The sequence below is a fragment of the Cyprinodon variegatus genome, unplaced genomic scaffold (genome assembly GCF_000732505.1).
Source record: "Cyprinodon variegatus isolate N-32 unplaced genomic scaffold, C_variegatus-1.0 Scaffold292, whole genome shotgun sequence".
NCBI classification, from domain to species: domain Eukaryota; kingdom Metazoa; phylum Chordata; class Actinopteri; order Cyprinodontiformes; family Cyprinodontidae; genus Cyprinodon; species Cyprinodon variegatus.
The window spans coordinates 606234-620908 of NW_015150745.1; the positions used below are offsets into that span (position 1 = coordinate 606234).

A 14675-nucleotide genomic window follows, 5' to 3' on the forward strand; every position below is an offset into this window, starting at 1 on the left:
TACACTCATGTGGACACAACTCTTTTCTAAGCCATCTATAAAAATGGCCTCGTTTGTCCTCGTGTGGATTAGGCCTGATTCACATGGTGGATTTGTGGCTGTTGAGCTGTCCAGGTCGAGCTGCAACAGCATCCTTAAATCATGACATTTCCACCTCTATGCTTCACAGTCGGCTATTTTCATGGAATGCTCTTTTTAACATTACCCCAAAAAAAAAAATAATCTGTTTTGAAATCTAAATTATTCTGTTTAAGCTCATCCATCCATAGAATATTATTCCAGAAGTCCCGCTCATCTAAGTTCTCTGGTAAACTGTATTCTGTTGGGATCTGGAGATCTGCCACCTTTTCTCCAGCAGAGAGCGCCCTGGGTCTCCTGAGCTGAAGCCACCTGCACACCTGAGGCTGATTCACCTGATTAGGAGACCAGCTATATAAGCAGCGGCTTGACTTCCCTTCAGCGCCGGAGTGTTGACCAGTTTTGGTTAGCAGAACCTGAGCCAAGCCTGCACATCAGAATCTCTGATCACTCAGGAGAGTAAACATAATCCTAACCAGCCTTTGTCTTCTCTGCTTCTTAGGAAAACCTGATTCAAGTCAGGAGCTCTGGAGGAGCTCATTTTTGGAAACCTGCCTGCCTGCTCTGAGAAGCCAAACCTGAAGACCCTCAGTCTGCATCTCCCTGTTAGTTCTCTGGAGAGAACTTGGAGAACAACTCAAGGTCTGAACCTCGCTAGCCTGAAGCCAAGCTCTGCTGCTGCTAAGCTCTCTGCTGAACCCTCAGTCTCTGGACCCAACTGGTTCCCTCTCTCCACCGATCAGTCTGAATCTCATCAGGTACAACTCAGTATCAAACTCTGTCAAGACGTCATAGCTGCCTGGCTAACCAAACTATCCCTCTCTGCAGAGAACTCTGTGAATCCAGTCCCGGACCAGTACCAGAATCAGTGCAAATAATAACTGTGTGTTTATACTAGTAAACTGTTGAACTTTTATCCAGTCTCCTGTGGTGTTCTGCATGTGGGTTAAGTCAGTGAGACCCATCATGACATATTCTGGCCTTTATACATTTGTTTAAGGCAGTTTCTTCCTTGAATAAAAGCTAAACTTGTCTGGCTTCTCTCTGACTGTACAGACATGGAAGCTTCACATCAACAGATATAGATTTAATGGTGATGCTTTTAGATTTATCTTTAGACTTTTAGATGGCCAGACCTGAACATCTTGGCAGATCCGTTGAAAATCTTCCACTCATAGACTATTATGTACGCAGTCTAATGGCTGATTTCAAATCTATCGAGATTTCTCTGAAGTCTTAACCAGACTCAAAAGCTTCATAAATTTTCTTTCTGTTGGCCTCAGAAAGCTCTTTGAATTTCACTGTGGAGTTCACTCACCTGATCGAATGTTTGATGCTTAAACAGGAAAAACTCTCCCTGAAAATGCTGACTAATTGGCTAAACACACAGAGAACGACAAACAACAGCAATGAATGTCATCGCCATATGATGGTGGCAGCTGTAGCGAATCACATGTCAGTTGACATGTTTTCATGACACAATAATCCATTTAGACATAGGAGGGATTTTGAGGTAACCTGTTACAGACACGACATCAGTGATGAAGAAGAGGACGATTTTATCTGAAATCATGTAACATAGGAAAGTCTAAAAAACAGCAAAACAGATTTTTCCTCTATATTGAAATTGGTTGTAATTGGTTGTACAACGCAGTGTGTAGCAAGCTCTTCTCTTATTGGTAAGTCACATAATCACATAATCATCTATATATATATATATATATATATATATATATATATATATATATATATATATATATATATATTTATTTTTATTTTTTTTAAACAAGCAGTAGGGAGTCCTAAACTTTTAAATGACTGGGTAATTTCTGAAAGAAAGTGTCCCTGCTTTTAAATAAAGGTTATCAGGGGTAAAAAAAAAAAAAAAAAAAAAAAAAGACAATTGGGTCTGTAAAACAGTATTAAAAGCAAGTGATATTTTCCACTTGGATTCATTTTGAGTTTATCTTTCAGGAAAAATAAAATAATAATAATGTTTGACAAATAAGCAAAAATCAAAGGAGGTAACACTTTTGCAACAAACTATAAGTGTATAGCTTTCTAGTGTTTTTAGGTTCTTTACAAACATGTTAGAATTTATTTTATTTGGTCCCTATCTTCATATTGAATCTTGGTGTGTGAATAAATCGTCCAGAAATAAATATTTCACCTAAATTGGTATTTAGAAACTGTTTTGTTTTAGTTTTAAAAAATTGACACCTCGGAGCAATCCAGCAGAAAAAAAAGAAAACATATTTGTATCTTTACAATCGATGGTAGCTTTACAAACCGTCATTTTATTGTATAGTTGTGAATTCTCCTGTACTAAATAACAAAAACTACATAATCACCTTCTCTCTGCCCTTTGTGTAAGTGAACCTTCTGTTCATAGTGTGAGTACATGTGAGAGAAGACAGCAGAGAAATGGTCTGGCAGTGTGATAAGGCTTTTAATTTCCTGGTGTTTGGAGAAGATAAAGGAGGCAGGATTAATATTACCTGTTGTGGTTGTTTGTGGGAATAACAAATAGTGCTGCTATCCCCCTTCAGGACAAGTATCTTTAATGACAACACTCTGTGCCAAAAGTAGCTCACAGGAGTGTGTTACACGGCAGCGATTATTTTCTGTGTCTGGAAAACTAGAATTTCAAAGAAATATTTACAACCAAATAAAAGTCTGAGTGCAAATTCAGGTCTTCGGTTAATACTGTGTATATTTCACTAGGGGAACAAGCAGTAGATATAATCTATTCCTCATATTCAAATAGATTTACAAGAGACACTTGGAAGAAAGAGAAAATTCATATTTTCAAGCAGGAAAACCTTAAATACCAAACCTTGATTATGATGCAGGAAAAAAACAATTAACCTTTTAACTGCATTTCAAAGTAAATAAAGAAATTAAGCACATTTTCTGACAGAAATAGAAGCTCTGTATCGATTTATCTCTTTAACAGAATGTGCGTAACTGAATGTTCCATTTTTGTCCCAGTATTATGGAGCATATTACATCTTTGGCTCAAAGGAAGTAAAATCCCAACTCTAATGGAGGATAAAACCCCAGTTTAAAGTTCTGATCAACAGTAGCAGCCCTGCAACCTTTGAAATAACTTTTGTTTTAAATGTTGTTAATAAAGCTCCTTAGATTAGTAATAGTCTTTTTGAAGGCATGAGGAGTTTAAATAATTAAATTAGCCAAAAGTTAATTCTGTAAATTACCTATTACTGTCAGGACAGTTTTTCTAATTTTTTGATACAAATAAATAGGATATTTTATCTGATTCAAACACTCTATATATTATATAGAGCGGTTTCTTTCTATAAACCAGGGATTTCCAAACATTTTACCCTGTGACCCCAAAAATAACAGACCGGTGACCTACTTAAAGTATTCCTTTCGATATTTATTTCAGAATACAGAATGAATGTTTCTTTAGGACATGCTTGTCTAAAGTCGGTCCTCGATGGCAGCAGTCCTGCAGGCTTTAGCTGTTTCCCTGCTTCAGCACAGCTGATTTCCATTGAAAGCTGATTACCAGGCTTTTATTGAACGGCATTAATCAGAATCAGCTGTGCAGAAGCAGAGAAACGAAGCAACTAGCAGGACAGCCGCCCTCAAAGAGCACCTTTGGACAAGCCCGCTTTAGGACCTTTTAATCATTTAATTAAACATCATAAAACTCATTTTATTTATTTAACAGAACATTTTTTTTTTAAATCTAATTTTACCTCTTTAATATAGAGGTTTGACATTTTACATTTCATTCATGTCGTGGATAAATAAATATTATTTATTATTTATCTATGAATTTCCTTGGCCAATTATATTTATTTGTTTTATGTACCCCAAGTATACCTCAGGAATCAGGTCATAATTGCTACGACCCCCCTGGGGTTCCCTACTCCCACTTGGGGAACCCTTGGTACAAACTGATTACCAAACTAGGGCTAAAATCAGCCATATCCAAAGTCGGTCCTTGAGGGCTGCTGTCGTTTCCCCTGCTTCAACACAGCTGTTTTCCATTGATGGCTGATTAACAGGCTGTTGTTGAACTGCAATAATCAGAATCAGCTGTGCTGAAGTAGAGAAACACTGAAAACCTGTAGGACAGCGGCCCTCGAGGACCGACTGTTGACATGGCTTGGCTAAACACTTGTGTGTAAAATATAGATTGGCTAAGTGAAAAAGTTAGATTTTTAAGCATTTTTATTCATCCCCACTATTTTTACATCACCACCTAGCACATAAAATAAAATACTCTAGTGAGACATTTGCTAGAGGAACTGGGAGTGCTAACATCTATACAGATCAGAATAGCAAGGCTCACCATAACTACAGTAAAAGCTCTATTCTTTATCCTGATTATAACTTGAAAAAATACAAAATAATGGGAATAAAAGAATAAATCAAAAAAACTAAATGAATTCAAATTTGATTTGGATACAGTGATGGATGCTTCTACCACCACAACAAAGTGTTTGTATTGTTTTTTTATAATTTACATTTAGTTCCAGATTAAGTTTAATTTATTCCATTTAGATGTATATTTTCTAATGGGTGCACACTTTAGGTAGTATCTGTCTGAATGGTTTACTTACACTTTTTCTTTTTGTTAATGTTCTGCAAATGCAAATCAGCTGGAGGTGGAAGCCAGGAACATAGCACTTCTCCAAAAGACTGAGGGGGGAATTTTGTTTATGTTGACCTAAGTTATTTGGGCTGGCTGCAGCAGAAAGCTGCCAGCGGGGATTTCCAGCACTGCCTACTGGTGGTATGCTGGAGGTCTGGACACAAACTGCATATTTCATTGGGATCATAATCCTGATAAACTGACTGCACAGAGGTGGACTTTCTTGCTTAAAACGTGTCAAAACTATTTTTCAAACTCTTAAGGTAAATAAAGCCAAGCTGCCCTCTAGCTTGAAGCTGCAGAACAGGGTCGATAAGCAACCAGAGCACCGAGCATCCAGAGTGAGGAAACGTCAAAGCAACTTGACCACAGTTTGATCCAACCTCTGACCGAGCATCCAAATTTCTGCCTTTACAAGTTTTTGACACCCATAACGCCTTTAGCGTGAAACCAGCATACTGTATGAACGATCCACATAGTAGGAGCTATTCGTATTGCTTGTGTCTCTAATTTTTACATTTTTTTTTTATTTCACACAACAAGAAAAGCTCCTTTAATTTTACTTTTTCCTCTGCATGCATCGTCCTCAGTAATACATCTGTATGCAGTACTGTTTTAAATTGTGGCTGCCTTTTAGAAGTGTAAAATGAATCCACTTTGCTTTCCTAAAATCTCCATGGTGACAGCCAGTAGCACATGCAAACCCTCATTTAAATAGGGTGATCCGCACCACTTTTAAACGTATTAAGACTTGTGCAAAAAAATCTTAGTAGATCACCCACTACTCTGCCATTAATTGTTTGTGCTATTTCTTCAATTGCACATCCTTAAACAGATCTTACCCTAAAATAATGCTTGTTGATGTATTGTATGTTTTTATGCTTTTATTTTTATGTATTAGATCCAAAAATTCAACCAAAGAACAGACACAAAACACCCATTTACACTAAAGACCAATACTGTGAGCAGTAAAGTACTGTGAGTGGAGGAGGACCTCAGCCAGCTGTACCTGTCATTCAGAAAGACTCCATATCTGTGGATCTGGTTCTCCAGGGTAAAGTTGAATGTGAAGTCTTCAATGCGCTCATTGTTGTGAATCTTCACCCTGGAGGCATACTCATCAGCCTGAAGGTGTTTGATGACATCAGGGAACCACACAGACAGTCCATAAAACCTGCAAGATCAAGAGCTTCTGTTGTAAGTTGGTAAAGAGGGAACAGAAACGTGACTTTTACTGGAAAAATTAGATTAAACGTTTGATAACAAAGATATGCTAAAATCAGGGTGGTTTCATTTCTTAGTTCAAATTGTTTTTCTAATTCTTTCTACTCTTGACTAGAATTCAATTTAATTAAAAAATATTTTATTAATCCTAAAGGGAAATTAAATGTTGCAGTAATTTTTTTTTTAATCAGTCGTTGTAGGTGTTTATAAGTGTAAGCAAGAAGGATCTTCTGAATCAGTCTGTTTTTACAATGGATGATTTCTCAATTTCTCTGTTGCCTGCAACCGTTTTATAACATTATAGTTTAACTGAGATTATAACTGTGGATAAATGTTAACAATAACATGATGAATGACAACAGAATAAAAGGTTAGGTACATGACAGAGCAGTAGTGGTCAGATCAATGATTCTCTTCATGTATTTGCTTTTTTTTCCCCCTCTGGATTCTGCGATTATTAACATCTTTCAAAAATAAACTAATTTAAAGTTGTCATAGTAAATTGACTGCTGGAGTGAGTGGGAGCCCAGATTGCATTTGGTCTCTCTGAAAAGGCTAATGGGGTACACTTCAACCTTTCCCTAGAATCCTGATCAAAATAAAGCTGCTTGGGGAATAACTATATCATGATAAAATATGGAATAACAAAAAAAAACAGTAGACTGTTATATTTAACTTATCTGAATTAAATGAAATTGTTAAAGATTTATTGATATTCTTAATCAATCAGCAATGACCAGGATTTAGTATTAGGGTCCTGTTTGTGGGGTTTGTGTATGTTTTCTTTTTGTTTCTCCTCCCACCACTAGATGGTGCCCCTTCCCCGTTTGGGCCTCCTCTCACACCTGCGGCTCGTTGGGTCACCACCAGAGGAGTATTTGAGCTGCGGGCTGTCACCACCTCGGGGCCAAAAGTGTTTGCCAGTATTGGGTACTCTAGCCAAACTGAGATTAACTGAGTCTAACTATTGCCTTGTCTCTCTGAGTCTAAGCTTTGCCTTTGTCTTTTGTTCTTTTGTTTCTGCCTTCCTGATCCACTGAATAATCCTGGACCTTTTACCCCCCTTGGAAGGAATTATTAGAGTCACACTGAGCAAGGGGAAACCTCCACTAGATCCATTCAAGTCTACTTTAGGAAAACCCTGTGACAGCCCGCTCCATTGCTCCTCTGGACCCAACACTAGTCTGCCTGTCCGCACTCCAACGAGTTCAACCATCTCAAATCTATACCCCCACAAACTGGTTCCAGGGATAAACCAAGAACCCCCGTTATGTGAGTCATTACAAACCATTCATCAGCCAAGAATAATTTTCCCAGACGGACCGTGAACTCATCACTGTGATCTCCCCTCTAGTGTTTCCGGTTCTGGTTCACCAGACCGCTGGATTTTGCCACGCAGAGAATCCCCATCTGTTTTGTCTCTCCGAGAACCTCCTTAGTTGTCTTTCCCCTAGAGCTGAGATAACCCAGCCAGGTCGCTCTGAGGACCTCCTTAGTTTTGTCCTTTCCCACTGACAATCCCCTTTAGTTTAGCCTCTCTAAGTTTCATGTCTTTTGTCTCACTGGTTTCCTTTCAGTCAATAAACTGGTTATCTTTTACCCTGCCTCTGAGTGGTGTTCTGCATGTGGGCAAACTTTTAGGATCCTATCATGACATTTAATATTAGAAAGCCATTTCAGACATGGGAACTTTGTTTAAAAGAAAAACTGAATATGGAGCTAAATGTAGTCATTGGGGAACATGCAATCCAGACAAATTTTATCGAAAGTATTTAGAGGATGGAATACTTTTAATTCTACTTCCAGCAGGTAAAAGGACTTTTTGAAAATCTAAAAAATGTCAATGGGAAGCTCAACATAACAGCTATGGTCAATTTCATAGGCTGAAAAATTGGTACACGCTAATTTTGAACAATACCCAAATCTCTATATTAGTGTATCAGCCCTTTGACTGACACATAGCCTCCCTCCCTCTACGGCTCTGTCCAGCACATTTCAGCACAACCGCTGGTTACACTGAAAGTTGTCAAAATTACAGTGAAAGTAGCCCGATACACCAGGGGTGTAACTTTGTGATGAAAGTTGGTGGGGACACTTTAAGGGTAGTGGCTGATGGACCTAAAGTTACTCGACACAAATGCTTTCAGTAGGGTTTGTATTTTCTAAAAATTAGCTCAGACATATATTTATTGCATTCCTTCCCATTGTTAAGAACACAAAAGAACAAAAATACACTGATATTTATATTTATGGGTAGTTAGACATTAATGTTTTTTTTTTAAAAGAATGAATAACAGCTGATTCCGATGCCAACAGCAATATATAATGCCTCCCTACTATGTACAGGATTTCAGTTTCATTCATCCATCCACCCATCCAGAAAAAATGTGGATGGATTGATGGATGTTTTCCCTTTAAGCTACATCAGTGATTATCCTCCTTCAAAAGCGGCAAAATCTAATTTAGAAAATTGTCCCACTTATTGTTGAGAGCCAAAGTCTCTGTATTGGAATTATTGGTGGGGACTGTCCCCACCAGTCCTTCAGGAAGTTACACCTGTGCAATATACTGACTCTTAATGAATGTAATGGCTGTGGAAACTGTATTTTAGAAACACGTTTACCGTTCGGTGAAAAAATGAACTCTCCATCCTTCAGACTGTCATTGATCCACCCTTAGGCTTTCAGACAGGTGGAAACATGCATTGCCACCCTACCAGCAGACAGAGCGCTAGATTTGAAAGCAGTACACAGGTTCTAAAGGTTTCCCGAACAGCCGATCTTTCAAGATGAAACCAAAAGATGTTTGTTTGGTTTTTTTATCCGGCTGAAGGTTGATCAGAGCAACATCACTCTGGGTCAGCCTGATAGTTTGCATAATAAGGGGATGAACATAGCCTCGAACATGGAGAAAAACGAAAAGAAAAAAAATAAGAACCAGGATCAATAAGCAAAAAGCAAAAAAAGCCAATATAGATGTACCAATGAATAATACCCCCTTCACTCAGTCATCAATACCTCTGGTGAGAACCCTGTTATAAATGAGAGAAATTGGTTGTTTATCTGTATAACAACCAATCTGTAACAATCAATTCTTCCCTTTTTTTGCGTAATAGCATTGTTTGTTTATGTTTAGCCTGGAAAAAGCTGGGGTTGCTTAGTTAATTATGAAGTGGCACTTAACTACTGTATATGGAAGACAACCTGCTGGCATGGAGTTTAAATATTGATACACAGCCTGATTATGTACTTCCATTATTATTCCTCCACTGTCTGTGGACAGCCTGTATTCTAACATTGATTTGGCTTTAGCTGCCTTTAAATAACTTCTCCTCCTTAATGTGGTGGTAAAAAACCCAGTTGTATTTGCCTTAATGCTTGCTAATTAGGCTAAATGTTAAATTAATTGCCTCAGGTAACGTTTTGCTTCAGTGAATAGCTGTTAAACCTGCTCTGAGTTTGTTGCAGCTTTGTTTTCAATGGCTTGTAATTCACATAGGGGAGTGATCTTTTAGATCCTCATGTCAGATGTTTTACCATCATCACATTTGAAATATTTAACAACACTAGGTAGCAGTTTTTGTTCTTATTTAAAAGTTGGCAAAACAAAACAAGAAAGCAAAAAAAAAGCATAATTAGTGTATAAAGCCTATAAATCTGTAAAGAATTTGCTGTACTTTCTGTACCGTCTTATGTTATTTATCTATTTACATAACATCCAATGCATCACAAGTATCTTCCTTTTTTATATAACTTTCCTCAAAAAACAAACAAAAAAAGCTTGAAAGGATCTTATTCAAGCAACACAAGTGAAAACATCTCGGCTTTAATTATTAGAAAGTATATCGGCTGCTACCAGTAAAAACCTTTTCTTTTGGCAGTAAGGTTATCGGTTACTAAACACAGTACATAAAGAACAGAAGTTATGTATTAGTTGCATCCTGAGCAAGATTTCTATTGCTTCCATCAGTAGGGAGTTAGCATATCCTGTTTGCTGCTGAAAATCAGGAGACCTTTTGTCCTAAAACTGGGAATCTGTCTGTGAACGTTTGTATCATGAAAAGTGGTAGCTTCCCTGCTTCCAACAAAAGGAGGAAATAGTGGGTGTCAGAAGGTGGGTCATCCGTGTAAGAACTGTCACTGACTGATATAAAGCATGATAAAGATTGATGAGGTTCCCTAATGGCTGCAAAAAAAGCCTTCAGACGTTAGAAATGTGATTTTATATTTGCGTTTTGTGTGGAGGCACGGTTCTGGTCATTTCTTAGGTTGTGAGGAAAATGCATCTAGAAAAATATCAAATTATATTTCTCAACATTCATGGTGATAATATAAGTGGCCATATAAAGCCTTAAATGGCCAAGCTCTAACTTATATCAGAGATATGATTGTTCCTTATGTTCCTAACAGAGCACTTTGCTCTCAATCTGTGTAGAACTGAAGGCAGATCTTTTAGTTTTCCGGCTCCTTTCCTGTGGAAGCAACTACCAGTTTTAGTCCGTGAGGCAGACACACTGTCTACTTTTAAGGCTAGGCTTAAAGCTTTTCCATTTTGATAAAGCTTATAGTTAGAGTGGCTCAGGTTATCCTGAGCATCTCTATAGTTATGCTTCTATAGGCTTAGACTGCTGGAGGACATAGGGATCCCTTTTTCATAGTCCTTCTTCATTCGATCTCTATACTCCCAATATAGAGGATCTGTTAGTTTAATCTCTAACGTTATGCTGTCTTTGCTTTTTCTCATAGTAGCTTCATCTCGCTTAGTGTGAGGGATTGCCTTTGAGTCAATGAGTCGATGCAATCAACTGGGTTTCCTTAGATAGAAAACTAGATAGAAGACTGTATAATCTGATGAACTGTAAAGTGCCTTGAGATGACATGTGTTGTGAATTTGCGCTATATAAATAAACTGAATTGAATTGAATAAGTGATACACTCATTTCCTAAGAGCAAAGTTATTTACAAAAACTGTAAATGAGTGAGGAGGAAGTATTGATTATTAAGTGAAGTATCAACCTAGGGCCATAGATAGCATCATTAAGATGCACAGCACTGCAAAATCATCCCTTACCCAAATGACAACGTAAACCACACCGCTGCCAGTTTCATCGTGTTTTCTTTCACTGGGTAGTCGAAACATCTCATAAACGTCAACCAGATCTGTTAGGATATAAAAAACATGTTTAGAGCACTGAATGATCTGTACACAGCTCAGTTCAGATCGATCAAACTGCATCATACTCCTCTGAGCTCGGTCTTCATCTTGAAGAGGACCTTAAGCACAGGGTTTGCTGACTCATTCTGCATCTCCACCAGCTCGTCCAGCTGTTTGGGGATTTTTATCCGGTTCACCTGGAGAGGGAGACACTGAGCTGTCGAGCAGCTGATGGAACTTCAACAGATGGGGAGACTCCATGAATCTCCATGAGTCATAGAGTGTACTCACAGTGAAGACCCTCTCAGGCTCCCCTCGGGCACGCATGTTGGTGTCATGGATGTGTTTGAGGACCATCCATGCCTCGTCATGTTTACCCGTCTTGAAGACAGACATGTTTAACAAGTTAAACTCATGAATTACAGCATATCATCCCAGAATTCATAAGGTAGGCAAGATTTTTATGTAGTAGGAAGTCTGTGCAGTATCTTTCGGATTATTATTTTAGCTTAGATATAGAATTTTAAGAAGCTGATTTAATGGCAGAAATGAGGGCTGCAAAGTGATCAGTGGCTCAGATAGTTTTTTTTTTTTGTTTTTGTTCTTTTAAGGTCACATGTTAAAAACAGAGATGCACTGAATGGATATTAATATCGCTATCAGCTCGGATATTTAGAAAATTCTAGATATTGGTAAAAAGAGGGCAAATGGGGGGACGTATTTGGTGTATTTCTATAATATATTTATGTTAAAAGTAAAAAAAATCCATAGATCAGCACAAGAGCTTCCTGCTTTTTTGGAATGTGTTTAGATGAATACATTTTGGATTAGTTTTTAACTTATTAAAAGCAATTAACATATTAAAAGCAATTCTGATTCTGAAAACAGTCCATTTGAACCCCTACAGTTTATTTTCTGACTATATGCTAGTTTCAATTAGCCTTTTTGGGTCATACATGCACACATTCATGTAAAGATCAACCAATGTATTTTTTATTTTATTTTTTTGCCGATACCAATTAGTTTGATATCAGTCTGAACTATTCGAATGTGTTGCTGAAATGATTAGGTCAATTCTTTCAGCCATTATTGCTTTTTCTCTCTTCATGTAGATAAAAAAAAAAATGCAGTAACAAATAATGTTATACAAGCCTTCATTTAAACAAAAAATAAACATGAACAAATCAAACAAAACATTACAAATGGAAAGATAATGGAGGGAAGACAAAGTATGAACTTCCCTTTTAAGGCATGTGTACTATTACAAAAATTATTAGGCAAACACATGTGGGTGTCGCTCAATACGATACATAAAAAACACAAATATTTGAAAAAAAACTTTATTGACTTAACTCTACATTAATATATATATTCGTACATCTTTGCAGAGGAGGGTTTATGACAGCATCCTAAAAAATCAACAGTAATGATGATCAAATTAAATCAAGCAGAGCTTTGGTATATGCATGTACTGTATCAGGATCTGCTTATGCTCAAATTTTAGTATCAGAGTCAGATCACTATTTAAAAATGGGAATTGATGCATCCCTAGTTAGAAATGCACTTTCCTGTTGATTTCAGAACAGAAGGAAGATGCCTGCATTTCTGATCACATTCTGTACCTTTCTGTGGCTTGTCTAATTATTAACTGATTCTAGATCTCCCTGCATCAGCCAATCAGTTCCTTCATATGACTCCATATGAAGGAACTGATTGGCTGATGCACTCCATGGACCAATGGTTGATTCCAATGTTAGATTCATATATAAATAATAATTACATCTCTCTGTGCAGTTCCTCAGTGCCTGTTCCTCATATTTTCCTGGCTCCCAATGTGAGTTTTCCCATAAAGTTGTCTGGTTTTTGGTTCCATGTATTTGCATTTTGGATTTTAGCCTCAGTTATTTAATTAAATCTTCAAGAACTCACCTGTGCCTCCTTGCCTCTGCATATTTCCTGAAAAACTCAACCAAACCCTGACAACGACCTGGTTGAATATCCGATACATGTGCAAATGAGCTGCTGCCACAGATCGTGCTTCCAGTAAAGACTGGATAGGGAACCAGCATTAGCTATTCCACCAAAACAGGCAAGGCCAACAATAAGGGACTTGATAGTTGGTAAGTGTTGTTACTTTTTTTTAGGAGACTGGTAAGCCATGTAGCACCAGCAAAATGTGTAAACTGCCAATTAATCTAACGCTGTGACCACTTAAAATACACATAAAGCTGCTGTCACACTTAAATGAGCAGATTTGGCTCCTTTCCCATTTGGCAAAAAGCCAGGTGTGACCCCCCACTGGCAAAGTGTGTGGCCCCTGTCAGACTGGGTTAGCATTAATGATGTCATAGAAATCAGGAAAGTAAACAATGAAGAGGAATATAGAATGGATCCAGCACATAGTACGTCAGTGTGCTTTATTGTTTGGCTCATGTGTTCGCCCCAGTCCCTCTTACCAAATCTGCACCATGCTTATGGGATGCATGCAGAGATAGACTGCAGAAAGCTTCTTGAAGGTGATTTCAACCCGGGTTGCTTGCCGTGTCGTTTGATGCAGTTCGCAGAGGGTCAGTTAGCTGTTTCCTCTGCCACTAAATGCTAATTTTTCAGGTGTTTAAACAGAATTTTTGGCCAGTAGGAAAGGGGTATGAGTCAAACACTTGTCTGTACCCTCCGGGAAATAAAAGGGTTACAAAAAATTGCTCTCTTTTTTTCCTGAAAACCACTTAAAATTAAAAGACAATTTCAAAAGATTTGTCTATATTAAACACTGGTTTCATTGTTTTGTATTTCCCTGAAGCACTGCTAAAACAAAGGAAGTGCATTTATCAATTGGTGTACTTTAAGGTCAAAAAAGCTCTAAAACACAGATTATTGAAGTGAAAGAGAAAGAGATAAGGAGACTATTTCCATCTTTAGCATTGGTTCATTGTGTTTGGCCTTTTTCGCAGGAGTTTGTGATACATGGATGTGTATATAAAAACATAGCATTGAAACTCATTGACTCCAAGCTTTAGGAGGAAATGTCAGTGCTGCTTGTAGAACATTATTGTGTCATTTTTACCTCCAGGAAGAAGCGGGGGCTCTCAGGCATAAAAGTGAGAGCTACTACTGCAGAGACGCAAGGCAGTGCACAGACCACCACAAACACTCTCCAGCTGTGGAACTGGTAGGCTGATCCCATGCTGAAACTCCAACCTGCATACAGAGGCAGTCATATGGAAAGCCATGAATGTCCTTCTCAGAATAAAACTGTAAATGCAAAAAGAATACTAAAACAATGTTGTGCCATTTGTTTCCTTTTCTTTCAGATCTCTACAAATATGAACATACATTTTAAACGTATATAGTGCCTTAAGGTATTCAGCCCCCTTAAATTTTTCAACCTTTTGCCACATTTCAGGCTTCATAAAGATATATATATATATGTATTTATTTTGTGAAGAATCAACCAGCAGGACACAACCATGAAGTGGAACTAAATTTATTGGATATTCTAAACTTTTTTAAACAATAAAAAATCTGAAAAATGAGGCATGCATTATTATTATTTGCTTTTAGTGCAGCAAACTCTCTCCAGAGGTTCTGT

At 37.7% G+C, this 14675-nt stretch overlaps 1 protein-coding gene across 2 annotated transcripts in view; it reads right to left on the minus strand.

Annotated features, from left to right (window-relative positions):
• LOC107090359 (synaptic vesicle glycoprotein 2C-like) overlaps positions 1–14675 on the minus strand; it is a 96437-nt gene that overhangs the window by 6165 nt on the left and 75597 nt on the right. For both annotated transcript variants that reach the window (XM_015383689.1, XM_015383688.1), the window contains 5 exons: positions 14151–14284; positions 11378–11467; positions 11173–11283; positions 11003–11091; positions 5718–5882 (listed from right to left, as the gene is read on the minus strand). In XM_015383689.1, the coding sequence (XP_015239175.1) occupies positions 5718–5882; positions 11003–11091; positions 11173–11283; positions 11378–11467; positions 14151–14284 (589 nt within the window). The remainder of the gene's footprint in view (positions 1–5717; positions 5883–11002; positions 11092–11172; positions 11284–11377; positions 11468–14150; positions 14285–14675) is intronic.